The 12563-nt window shown below is 41.1% G+C and overlaps 1 protein-coding gene across 3 annotated transcripts in view; it reads left to right on the forward strand.

Moving 5' to 3' along the window:
- The window catches only part of LOC143434711 (uncharacterized), a 33529-nt gene that overhangs the window by 7195 nt on the left and 13771 nt on the right, over positions 1-12563 (forward strand). For all 3 annotated transcript variants that reach the window (XM_076914261.1, XM_076914262.1, XM_076914260.1), the window contains 4 exons: positions 4234-4348; positions 5121-5294; positions 6182-6279; positions 8331-8386. In XM_076914261.1, coding sequence (XP_076770376.1) covers positions 5253-5294; positions 6182-6279; positions 8331-8386 — 196 coding nt within the window. In that variant the 5' untranslated portion in view covers positions 4234-4348; positions 5121-5252. The remainder of the gene's footprint in view (positions 1-4233; positions 4349-5120; positions 5295-6181; positions 6280-8330; positions 8387-12563) is intronic.

The raw sequence follows: 12563 nt of genomic DNA on the forward strand, positions 1-12563 counted from the left end.
CCAGTGTTTTATACTGTGAAATGCTCTAAAGCATAGGAGACCTGCACATGCTGGAACAGCAGCACCTAGGCCTTAATGAAACTTCATCATTTTATGTTTACACTGAAAGTTTGTACACACACACACACACACACACACACACACACACACACACACACTCACACAGAGGACCTTTGCTTATTTGTTTTTTCTGTGTACCATGTGTGATAGAACCTGGTGCTGCATTCTCTGGAACTGGGGTTATAGACAGTTGTGAGCTGCCATGTGGTTCCTGGCAATCAAAACTTAGTTCTCTACAAACAAAACTAGAGCTGTTAAGAGCCAAGCCACCTGTCTAGATTTGTTTTACTATATAGGCCATGAATACTAATACACAACACTGAAAAATTTATCATAAGATAAATTGTCAACTTGAATGCAAAAAAAAAAAAAAAACAACAAAAACTCTTAGATCAATATGACCCATGTTTGTTAATGGATCAAACAAAGGCATTTGAACTGGAACTATGACCCTGCTCCCCGTTCTCACCCTGTGTACATGTCGAGTGTGCATTGACACATGTGAAGGACAGAGACTGACATTGTCTTCCTCTTACTTTCCTGTGTCCCACACATGTGGAACTAAGTGTGTGGTGGTCAGAGGACTCATCACTTGACAGTTCTGTTCTGCCACATTGTGGGTTCTGGGGACTGAGCTCAGACCATTAGGCCTCCCTGTGAGTTCCACCCCGAGGTCCCTCCGTTTTAGAGACATGTTCAATCTCCCAAATCCATGGTATGTTTGATTCACACTCTTGGAGCACACTGAATCTCAGACTTGCAGGCAAGTAAGCTTTGGGGATCCCCTCATCCCCACATCTGCACTCAGGTTTTCAGGGCAAGTGTTTTACCAACTGAGTTTTACCAACCATCCCAGTCCCCCATTCTTATTTCCTTTTTATCATTATTTGTTTTAACACTCAAGATTCTACTCCCTTTGGTCCACCCTCTGACAGTTCCACCCCCTTGTCTCCAGGAAGATGTCCCTAACACACCCCAGACCACACCAGACCTCTAAACTCCCTGGGGCCTCCAGTCTCTGGATGGTTGGGTGCATCTTCTCTGATTGAATCCAGACCTGTATGTCCTCTGCTGTAGATGTGTTGGGGGCCTCATATCAGCTAGTGTATGCTGCCTGGTTGGTGACCTAGTGTCTGAGATATCTCGGGGCTCCAGGTTAAGTGAGACTGCTGGTCCTCCTACAGGGTCACCTTTCTCTTCAACTTCTTTCAGCTTTTCTGTAATTCAAACCCAGAGGTAAGCAGCTTGTGTCCATTAGTTGGGTGCAAATATCTTCATCTGACTCTTTCAGCTGCTTGTTGGGTCTTTCAGAGGGCAGTCATGATAGGTCCCTTTTGGTGAGCTCTCCATATACTCAGTAATAGTGTCTGGCCTTGGAGCCTTCCCTTCAGCTGGATCCAATTTGGGCCTTGCACTGGAACTTCTTTCTCTCAGGTTCTTCTCCCTTTGTGTCCCTGCAGTTCTTTCAGACGGGAACAATTATGGGTCAGAAGTTTGACTGTGGGGGTAGCAATCCCATCCCTCACTCGATGCCCTCTCTTTCTGTTGGAGGTGGGCTCTACAGATTTTTTCTTCCAGATGTAGGACATTTCATCTAAGGACTCTTCCCTTTGAGTCCTGAGAGTTTCTTACCTCCCAGGTCTCTGGTACATTCTGGAGGGTCCCCAAACCTCCTACCTCCCAAGGTTGCCTGTTTTCATTCTTTCTGCTGGCCCTCAGGACTTCAGTACTTTCCTCCAGCAAATCCCAGAACCTGTTCCCCTCTGTTCCCCACATCCATTTTCCCTCCCAGTCTTCTGCCTCCCTCCCCGCTTATGGTTGCTTTCTTCTCCCTCTCAAGTGGCACTGAGGCATCCTCACTTGGGCACTTCAACTTGTTGACCTTTTTGAGTTCTCTTGACTCTATCTTGGGTATTTTGTACTATTCATTTTTTGGCAAATATCCACTTATTAGTGATTCTATACCATGCATGTCGTTCTGGGCATGAGATCCCTCACTCAGGATGGTATTTTCTTGTTCCATCCTATTGCCTGCAAAACTCAGGATGTCCTTACTCTTGATATCTGTGTAGTATTCCATTGTTTAAAGGATCTACAATTTCTGTATCCATTTTTCTGTCGTGGGACATCTGGGTTGTTTCCAGCTTCTGGGTATCACAGAGAAGGTCGCTATGAACAAAGAGGAACACGTGCCCTTTTGGCATGGTGGGGCATCTTTTGAGTGTATTCCCAAGAGTGGTATTGCTGGGTTATCAGGTCAATCTATTTCCAATTTTGTGAGGAACCTCCAAATTGATTTCCACAGTGGTTGTACCAGTTTGCAAACCCACCAGCAATGGAGGAGTATTCCTCTCTCTCCACATTCTCCCCAACATGTGTTGTCACCTGAGGTTTTGATCTTAGCCTTACTGATTGGTGTGAGGTAGAATCTCAGGGTCTTTGATTGGCATTTCTCTGAGCAGTAAGGACCTGAACATTTCTTTAGGTGATTCTCAGCCATTTGAGATTGCTCTGTTGTGAATTCTTGGTTTAGTTCTTTGCCCCATTTTTTTGATGTAGTACTAGGTAATAAAGGGGAATCAATGACAACAGTATATTTCCATACTCCACAGCTTCTTGATCATTTGTAGTTCTAAGGGGCTAGTCTTTTAATTGGAGCTTCATATAAAAGAAGAAAAAATTACAAACTACAGTTTTAAGGTATTCTTTTGCTTATTGGATGTTTTCTGTACAAACACTGAATTGTGCAACTGTAGTTATTCATTCTGTCAGTCCATTTATTACCCCCACACATAACTTAGATATTTACTGTGTAGAATACACATTCTACTATCTATCCAGATCTTTCCATTCTTATACCTTTATATTTCTCTGCCCAGTCAAGCTTCCTCACATTCTATAAATTTAAATACGAAATGAAATGAACCATACACTTTGGAACCCGAGTTTCATTTTGCTTAAAGCTTTTGGAGTATCAAGCGAGGGAGCTAGGATGACATAGGTTTTCAGCTTGTAGGAATAGTTACCCGGTCTTGGTGTCAGTCAAGAGCACATTGATCATTTTATGGCAAAGCATGAGGTCCGGCTTTGCTACCATTTGGTGCCTGGATTACCATGAATACTATATCTATTACCTAAGGACTAAGTTGTGTTCCTGATTGTCCAACGTACAGACACACTACTCATGGTCATAAAACAGAAATGTGGAAAAGAAAAAAAAATCAAAGCATTGATGACTGAGAGTTTAGAGTTTTGTTTGTTTTTTAAAGATTTACATATATACTAGTGATCTGTATAAATGTCATTTACCTGTGGAATCTGACTTTTTTACTGTAAGGCGCAATGGGTTTCATGATAACCTTTTGTTTTTTTATAGAGTATCAAAGTTAAAAATTCTGCCAATTATAAGTATAAAAAAATTAGAAATCATAAATGACATTCCAATGTTAGAGAGGCTAAACTGTGAATGATAAAAGAAAGTAACCACAGTGTCACCGGCCACTATTTAGGATGAGTTAGGAGGATTATCTAGTTCAAGACCTGTTTGGTTAGACAGATTTTTTTAAAGAAATGTAAAACTCTTTGAATATAAAATCTTTGTATGTGTACTGTTGATAGAATCCTGTTTTTCCTTCACTGAAATGTTGTGTTTGTTATCACAAGGAAGAGAAATCATTATCATGAGAGGCAAATGCTTAGCCGTCGGGAGCTGTAAATGTTTGTAATTCTAGCAGTTCTTGCCCATCCAAACTAAAAGCATCACCGCAGCCCCGTGTAAGACGGATACTATGTTTAATCTCCATTCTTTGGATTGGGAAATGGAGTCATGAAGCTCGTAGAAATCCCAAGTAGTAACTAGTAAGAGCCAGATATTAGAGTAGGATTTAAATTCAAACTGAGATCAATTTACTGGGACCTTTTCTAGGATTCAGACAGGCTGCTTTGTGCAGGGATGAAGGTAGTGATAGAACACCTCCCTTAAATGGGGACAGCCATGCACTATATCCCTAGCACACACAGCAAATGAACATTTGAGTAGACAGAAATAAATAAGGAAATTCTGGTTACTTTCTTACATCAGAAGGAAATTATCTTCATACTATGTAGTAGTTAAAGGTGATGGGCTTCTTATTTAGCATTCAAAAATGTCCCTAAATGTCCTTTCCATTGCAGGACATCCATACACTATGCATGTGCCCACAACCATCCTGAAGCAGTGATACTGTTACTAGAAAACGAATCCAATATTAACATCCAGGATGATGAAGGCAGCACACCCCTGATCAAGGTAGCTATTGGCCATCTGTTTTGGCATGAAATGGATTAGAGTGTGTCCTTGTTTGGTTTCTGTTGCTGTGATAAAACACTGACCAAAACCAACTCAGGAAAGGAAATGGTTATTTGGCTTACATTTACACATCACACTTCATTCTCAAGGGGAGCCAAGGCAGGAGCTCCAATCAGGAACCAGAGGGAAGAACTAAATCCCAAGATCACAGGAGAATGCAGCTTGTCCATGGCTTTTACCAAGGCTTGCTCAGCTTTTTTTTTAAAAAAAAAAAAAAAAGAGCAAGTGAGAACTTTCTTTCCAGGTGTGCCCCACCCCTAAGATCCTAGGCTTTCCTACTTCTATCTAAATTATATAAAAAAAGATACTCCACATAGTTGGCCAGAGGCCATTTGCTTGAGGCAATTCCTCAAGTGAGGATCTTTCCAGGTGTGTTAAGCTTATGTCAAATTGTCAAAAAGAACAAAACCTAACCAGCTAACCAATCTCTGCACTGCAACAGCCAACCAGCACAGACCTGAATTTTTAGACTATCTAGGTGTGTTGGCAGAATCCTTAAATTCTACCACTTGTAAAGAGATATATATGGTGGGGAGATTATAAAATTAGGCAAGCCTGGGGTACTTGAGAAGACTTTGTGTCAAAATAGAGGGATAATATGCATAACTGAAGCTCTATGTTTGATTTAAGGGAAACGATTCAGTGCAGTGGTAGAAATGTCTCCCTTGGCGTCTTTGAATCGAACATATATTTCTTTGTACAATTTCCACAGGCCACCCAGCAAGAAAATGTGGATTGTGTTTCTGTATTGCTGGCCCACGATGCTGATGCAAACCTGATAGATGCCACTGGGAATACAGCTTTCCACCACGCTGTATCCAGGGGTAACATACCAATTACACAAATGCTCCTTGAGCACGACGTAGATTTTGAAGCCAAAAATCGGGTAAAGATCTTTCAACTTTGTTTCCAATATACTTTTAGCAGTGACACTCAGACCTATTTTCTACATGCAGAAGCTCAAGCATTCTCACTGAGTCTCTTCAGAGGAATGGTATTTTCTCCAAATAGGTTTTTCGTATTTTTAGTTGTTAGTTCCAAAAAACACAGCATAGCATATTTTGTCTCAGAATGGGACTTGATTTTAAAATTCAAAAATAAAGGATTTAGGACCACATGGACACACACACATCACATATACACAGACAATACAAATCAATTTATTTCAAGTTAAATGATTGTAAAATAAATTAAAATGTCTTGCAGCAAAGAAGGTACTGATGTAGGTTTTGTTCAGGGATGAGGGTAGACAGGAAAAGGAGAGAGGTGACAGGCAACTTAGGAAATTTGATCATTGGAGAAACTATGCAAAAAGCATTATTTAATTTTTAAAAGGTTTTGGCGTCCATAGGAGATGCTGTTGAGCTTGTGAGATAATTCTTAGTTTAGTAAAGAAATGTATTTGAAATACAGATTGAGAAACTCTGCTCCAGACACCTCTTGAGCACACTCCTTCAACAGGGGCCTACCAAACTGTACTCTCTGTTTCAGGGCTGTGGCAATGGAGGCCCTACTCCATGGAGCTAAGATGACTGGAGCCATTGAGTGTTTGGGGAGAGTTCTGGAAGGGAGTGGTGTTCATAGACAATGTTGGGCAGGGGAAAGGTGTGTCAAAGGGAAGAAGACAGCAGTGTGTGAGAAAGTGACAGGTGTTGTAGCATAAATGGTCTCTTGTGACTCTTTCCAGTGTGTATTTATGTTCACAAAATCTGTGATGAACTTTCAGTTGAGAAACAAGCCTTTTTGTTAACTGCAATATTTTTTATCTTACAGTTTGGAATAACGCCCATCGAACTTGCAGATTTAAATAATAAACGTGAAATGGTACAATTTTTAGAAACATATCATGAAAATGCACGAATGTTAAACAGGTACCGTTTCTTCTCTTCTTCAATCTTAGTGCTGTTCTTGAGGGTGACAATTTTGTAAGTCAGAAATATTAAAATTATAGGAAGATTGTGAGAAACTCGGAGGCATGTAGTTAGAAAGCTTAGCACACATGAAGTGTGAGCTGGAGAAGAGACTGTTTGACCACAACAAAAGAACAGCATGCCCCCGGGATCTCGATGTAGTTGAGTACTTCACCTCATGCACCATCAACCAAGCCAAAGGACAAACTAGATCAATTGTTGCTCGACTGCAGTATTTTTGCTTGTGACAGTGTTTGTCACTGAAATAAGGGTCATTGGCAAGTGGTCTAACATGGATAAATGCCCACTGTTTCTATGTCTGAAATTTTATAACCTAGGACCCCAAAGATGACAACATAAGATATTTTTAAGAATTATACCATACATAACTCCAGGAAACAAATAGTGTTTCCTAATGAGCTGTTTTGAGTTTTCAGCAGAAAACTACCTTTCGCCGGGCTTTGGTGGCTCACGCCTTTAATTCCAGCACTTGGGAGGCAGAGACAGGCGGATGTCTCAGTTCGAGGCCAGCCTGGTCTACCAAGTGAGTTCCAGGACAGCCAAGGCTATATAGAGAAACCCTGTCTCGAAAAAACCAAACAAACAAACAAAAAAAAAAAAAAAAAAAAAGAAAAAAAGAAAAAGAAAACTACCTTTCGCTGGGAGAAAGATGGTGTCTAAAGTGTCCTTTTACAAGTACCCAGCAACTTTGGTGATTCCACAGTTCAAGACATTGAACTTAGTTCATTTCTTTCCACAGAGTCTGGTACTTTAGCATTATAAATCTCGTCCTGAATGCTGTGAATGTTTATCTCTGAAAAAGGTTGTTCTTACAATGCCATATGCCCTTTCCATAGGAAATACACTTGTTTATGCTGAACGTTTCTGTTTAGTACACATCTGTATCTGTTTCTGTTGAGCCATTATTTCTATCTTAAAGCATATAGCTCTGTGATTTAAGATGAGCCTTGCTAGAGATAGCTCACTCTATTTCAAATCTTTAATCCTTTTTGCAAAAATTTAATTTATTTTTTTCTCATTTCTGTTACATCTAGCTCACTGAACCTCTCGTGGTCACCCCATTCCACAGTCTTTCCCTGTCCCTCCTCCACTTCACCTCTGAGTAGTTGGGGAGCCCTATATATCCACACCCTGGCACTTCAAGTCCCTGCAAGGAAGGCACTTCCTCTCTCTCAGAGGATGGACAAGGCAAAGCAGCTAGGATATATTCTACATACAGGCAATAGATCTTTTCAATAGCCCCCATCCCAGTTGATTGGGACCCATATGAAGACCTAGCTGCACATCTGCTACATACGTGCAGGGAGGTGTCTGCCCACCCCATGTTTGTTCTTTGGTTGGTGGTTCAGTCTCAGAGAGCCCCAAGGGTCCTCGGTATTTGATTCTGTTGGTCGTCCTCTGGAGTTCCTAGCTCCTCCAGGCCTGGAATTCTTCCTCCTAGTCTTCCAGAAGACTCTAGAGCCGTACCACTCTGAGCCTGCCCAATCTTGTGTTTAATGGTTTACAAAGTGTGTGTGAGTGTGTGTTTGTGTGTGTGTGTGTGTGTGTGTGTGTGTGTGTGTGTGTGTGAGAGAGAGAGAGAGAGAGAGAGAGAGAGAGATTTTGTGTCTACACTTTGTGTTTTAATTAAAAGCTAACTATTACTCATGTTTTCTCTTGAGAAAAGGTAGGAAGGATAGCAGTCAGCAATCATAGTCAATTGCTGACAACTGAACTCAACACTGTTTGTCTAGTTCTGTTGGCCCATGCATTTCATCTCAGAACTTGGGAAGTAGAGGATACAGAGATCTCTGCGAATTAAAGCCAACATGGTCCATAGAGTGGTTTTCAGACCAGCATGGCTAGAGTGAGATTCTGTTTCAAAAAAATATTGTTTGTAAACATCTAATGTAAGATACAGTAGGGAATCATATATAAAGTACTTAAAACACTAGCTAAATGTTTTTCTTATGAAGAGCACAATAATGATAACTTTAAAACCTTTGCCTCAGGATAAGTAAGAAAAGAAGAGAGAAGAGAAGACTGTCGCATGTCAGGTTCAATAGAGGTAAGGTTTTTATAGTGAATATAAATGTAGTATACAGTAGCTGGCCCTATTACCCTAAATAAGAGTCCAGATTTTAGCTCCTCTCCCACTGAGACCAGACAGGCAAATCGCAGAAAGGAATCCAAATGCAGGCAACAGAGTGTGAAACAGTCCTCACTTCAGTTTTTAGGGAAACCATATGAGGAACAATCTGCATATCTGCTACATATGGGGAGGGGGTCTATGTGTAGCCCATGCATGCACTTTGATTGGTGGTTCAATCTCTGTGTGCCCTCATGGGCCCACATTTGTTGATTCTTTAGGTTTTCTTGTGGTGTCCCTGACCCCTCAATCACACTGTCCTCCTTTGAGTTCAGTGTCCTCCCCCAACTCTTCCAAAGAGTCCCCAAAAGCCTCCTGATGTTTGGCTGTGGGTGTGTACATCTGTTTCCAGCCTCTGCTGGATGAAGCCTCTCAGAAGAGTTATCCTAGGCTCCTGTCTGCAGGCATAGCACAATATCATTGATGATGTCAAAGACTGGCGATCTCCCACAGGGTAGGTCTCAAGTTGGGCCAGTTATTGGTTGTCTTCCCTTCATCTCTGTTTCATTCTAATCCCTGAATATCTTGTACGTAGGGTGTTTTTGTGAGAGCGTGAGTATCCTCCTCCTCCTTCCACTGGAAGTCCCTCCTAGCTAGAGGAGATGACCACTTAAAGCTTCATATCATGTACTGCTAGTAGACTCAGCTAGACTCATCAATAGAGATTCCTAAGAGCCCCCATGGACTCTGGTCTTTGTCTCATCACAGAAATGCCTCCCCTGTGGTATCTCTTCTCCCTGCCCTCACCGTACACCTGTTCCCCACCTCAGTTCCTCTACCCCTCTTCCACAAATTTCCCTCCCTAAATCAACCCCTGATGTCTACTTTATTTTCCCTTCTGAGTGAGATTCAAGCATCTTACTTCAGGCCCTCACTATTTACCTTCTTTAGGTCTGTGGATTTTAGCATGATTATTCTACAGTTTATGCCAAAAAAGCACTCCCTTCCAAGTGAGTGCACACAATGCCTGCATTTCTGGGTTTGGATAACCTCACTCAGGATCATATTTTCAAATTCCATCTATTGACCTGCAATTTTTGCAGATTCCTTGTTGGTAATAACTGAATTATATTTCATTGTGTAAATATACCACGTTTTCTTAATCCACTTTTTCAGTTGAAGGCCATCTAGGTTGTTTTCTGTTTCCGGCTATTACAAATAAAGGTTTTACAAACATAGTTGTGCAAGTGTCCTTGAGATGGTTTGGTAGAGCATCTTTAGGGCGTATGCCCAGGAGTGGACTAGCTGTGTCTTGGGGCAGAACTATTCCTAATTTTCAGGGAAAAAACTGCCAGATTACTTTTCAAAAGGGATTGTAAAATTATGCCCTCTCACCAGCAATGAAAGAGTGTTCCCCTTGGTCAGTATGCTTGCCAGCCTGTGCTGTCACTTGAGTTTTCTATTTTAGCCATTCTGACTGGTGTAAGATGGTATCTTTGAGTCCTTCTGACATTCATTACACTGATGACTAAAGACTTTGCACATTCAGGTGTTTCTCGATCTTCTGGGATTCCTCCATTGAGAATTGTCTGTTTAGCTCTTTATCCCATTTTTAAATTTTTAACTTCTTGGGTTCTTTATATATTTTAGCCATTAGTTCTCTGTCAAGTGTGCTGTTGGTGGGTATCTTTTTCCAAAATGTAGGCTTCCATTTTGTCCTATTGACTGTGTTCTTTGACTTGCAGAAGTTTTTCCGTTTCATGAGTCCCCATTTTTCAATTGTTGATCTTAGAGCCTAAGACATTGGGTGTTCTGCTAGGAAATTGTCTACTGTACCCAAGTATCCAGGTTATTTCCCACCTTCACTTCTAGTAAATTCAGTCTGTCTGGTTTATGTTGAGGTCTTTGGTGCATGTGAACTTGAGTTCTGTGCAGGGTGATAACTATGGCTCTATTTGCATTCATCCTCATGTAGACATCCAGTTAGACTTGCACCGTTTGTTGAGGATATTTTCTTTCTTTTTTAAATTATTGTATGCCTTGGCCTTCTTTGTCAGAATCAGGTGTTAGTGGGTATGTGAGTTCATGTCTGGGTCTTTGATTTGATTCCAGGCATCAACTTGTTTGTTCCCACACTAATACCATGCGGTCTTTACCATGATTGCTCTGTGGTACGTTTGAGATGAGGGATAGTGATACATTCAGAAATTATTTTATTATTTAAGGTGTTTTTAGCTATTCTGCATTTTGTTTTTGATGGGAAGCTAAGAATTGCTGTTTCAAGTTCTGTACCTAATTATGTTGGAATTTTGGTGGGAAATGCATTGAATCTGAAAAGGATTTTTGTAAGATGGCCATTTTCACCATGTTAATCCTGTCCATCCATGAGCATGGGATCTTTCCATCTTCAGATGTCTTCTTCAATTTCTTTTTCAGAGACTTGAAGCTTTGGATAGACAGGTCTTTCAGTAGCTTGATTAGAGTTATATCCAGGTATTTTGAATTATCTGTGGCTATTGTGAAGGGTTTTGTTTTACTAAATGTTTTCTTATTCCAATTATTTTTTATATAAGGGAGGGCTACTGATATTTTTGAGTTACTATTTTATCCAGCCATTTTGCTTAAGGTGTTTATCCCCTTTGGTGTAGGTGTCCTTTGGTCAATTCTTTGAGGTCTCTTATGTAGGCGGGCAGTCTTGTTTAGTCTCTGATTTTAAGTTTGTCTCTATTTAAGTGGTTGTTGGCCATTGGCTTGTCATATAGTACCTTTATTTTGTTGAGGTATGCATATTTTAGCACCAATGTCTCCAAGACTTTTAACATGAAGAGGTGTTTGATTTTATCAAAGGCTTTTTCAGCTTGCAATGTGACAAACATGCGAATTTTCTCCCACAACCCCTACCACTGCCACCTGCATTCTTTCCCATTCATTCTCATGGCCATCAGGACATCTTCCCTGCACCTCCACACACCTGATACTGAAACACCCCATTTCCATGGCCATCCCCACTCCCACCTAGTTCCCTCCCTCCATCTGCCTCCTATGACTATTTTATTCTCTGTTCTTAGTCAGATTCAAACAACCTTGCCTTGGTTTTTACCTCTTGTTTATCTTCCTTTGGTCTCTGGAGTATAGTATGGTCATCCTGTACTGTTGTGGACCTCTCTGCCCCACGTTGGGGGCCAACAATATTGCGGCCAGAGCTACCCTACATTTGGGGGCCAAAATGTCTCAGACCACTCTATCAATGTTGAGACCTACACTGCCAAAAGCCTTGGGGGCTAAAGTGTTACAGCCCACACTGCCCCAAGCTGCTCCAGTCTGTGGGTCAGGGTTCAGTAAGAGAGAGAGTGAGGACCGACTTGAAGAATGGAGACCAGAGAGAGTATGATTCAGTCCCGTTTATTCTTCAGTCTCTCTTCCTAATCCAAGTCCCAAGTCTTGTGTTCCTAGTCCCTAGTGCCTCCATGTTCCAGGTTACTTCTCCCAAGTGCTAAGCGCCTAATGTCTAATTCCTAGTTCTTCCGAGTTCTCTAGTCCAAGTGTCTTCTACCTAATGCCTAATAACTACTCCAAGTTGTACTGTAAGTTGTACTCTCTAACCTAATTCCTAGTTCAAGTTGTACTCCATGTTGTAATCTAAGTTCTATTCTCTAACCTAATTCCTAGTTCCAAGTTGTACTCCTCTCTTCTGTCTGCCTCTCTCCTTTTATATGTCTCACTTCTAAGCCACGCCTCTAAGTCATGCCTTTAAGTCATGCCCTTAGGCCTTGTCTCTAAAGCTGATCTCTAAGTCATGCCTTTAAGTCTCACATGCCCAAGGAAAGATCCTGGGTATCTAAAGCAAGATGTTATCAGAGTGTGCTCAACTGTTGTAGGCTTTTGTAATCAAATCTCTTATCAGGGTATATGGCTCAAGATGGCTGCAAGGATGCTATCCGCCTTCTGTCGGCTCCCCACACTGTACTTTATTGCGAATATGCATTTGTCAGTGAGTACATGCCATCCATGCTTTTTGAGTCTGGGTTACCTCTCAAGTTCTATCAAATTGACTTCAAAATTCATTATGTCTTTGTTTTAATAGGTGAATAGAATTCCATTGGATACATGTACCACATTGTCTCTTTTCATTTTTAAAGAATTATTTTTATTGTTA

The sequence above is a fragment of the Arvicanthis niloticus genome, chromosome 16 (genome assembly GCF_011762505.2).
Source record: "Arvicanthis niloticus isolate mArvNil1 chromosome 16, mArvNil1.pat.X, whole genome shotgun sequence".
NCBI classification, from domain to species: domain Eukaryota; kingdom Metazoa; phylum Chordata; class Mammalia; order Rodentia; family Muridae; genus Arvicanthis; species Arvicanthis niloticus.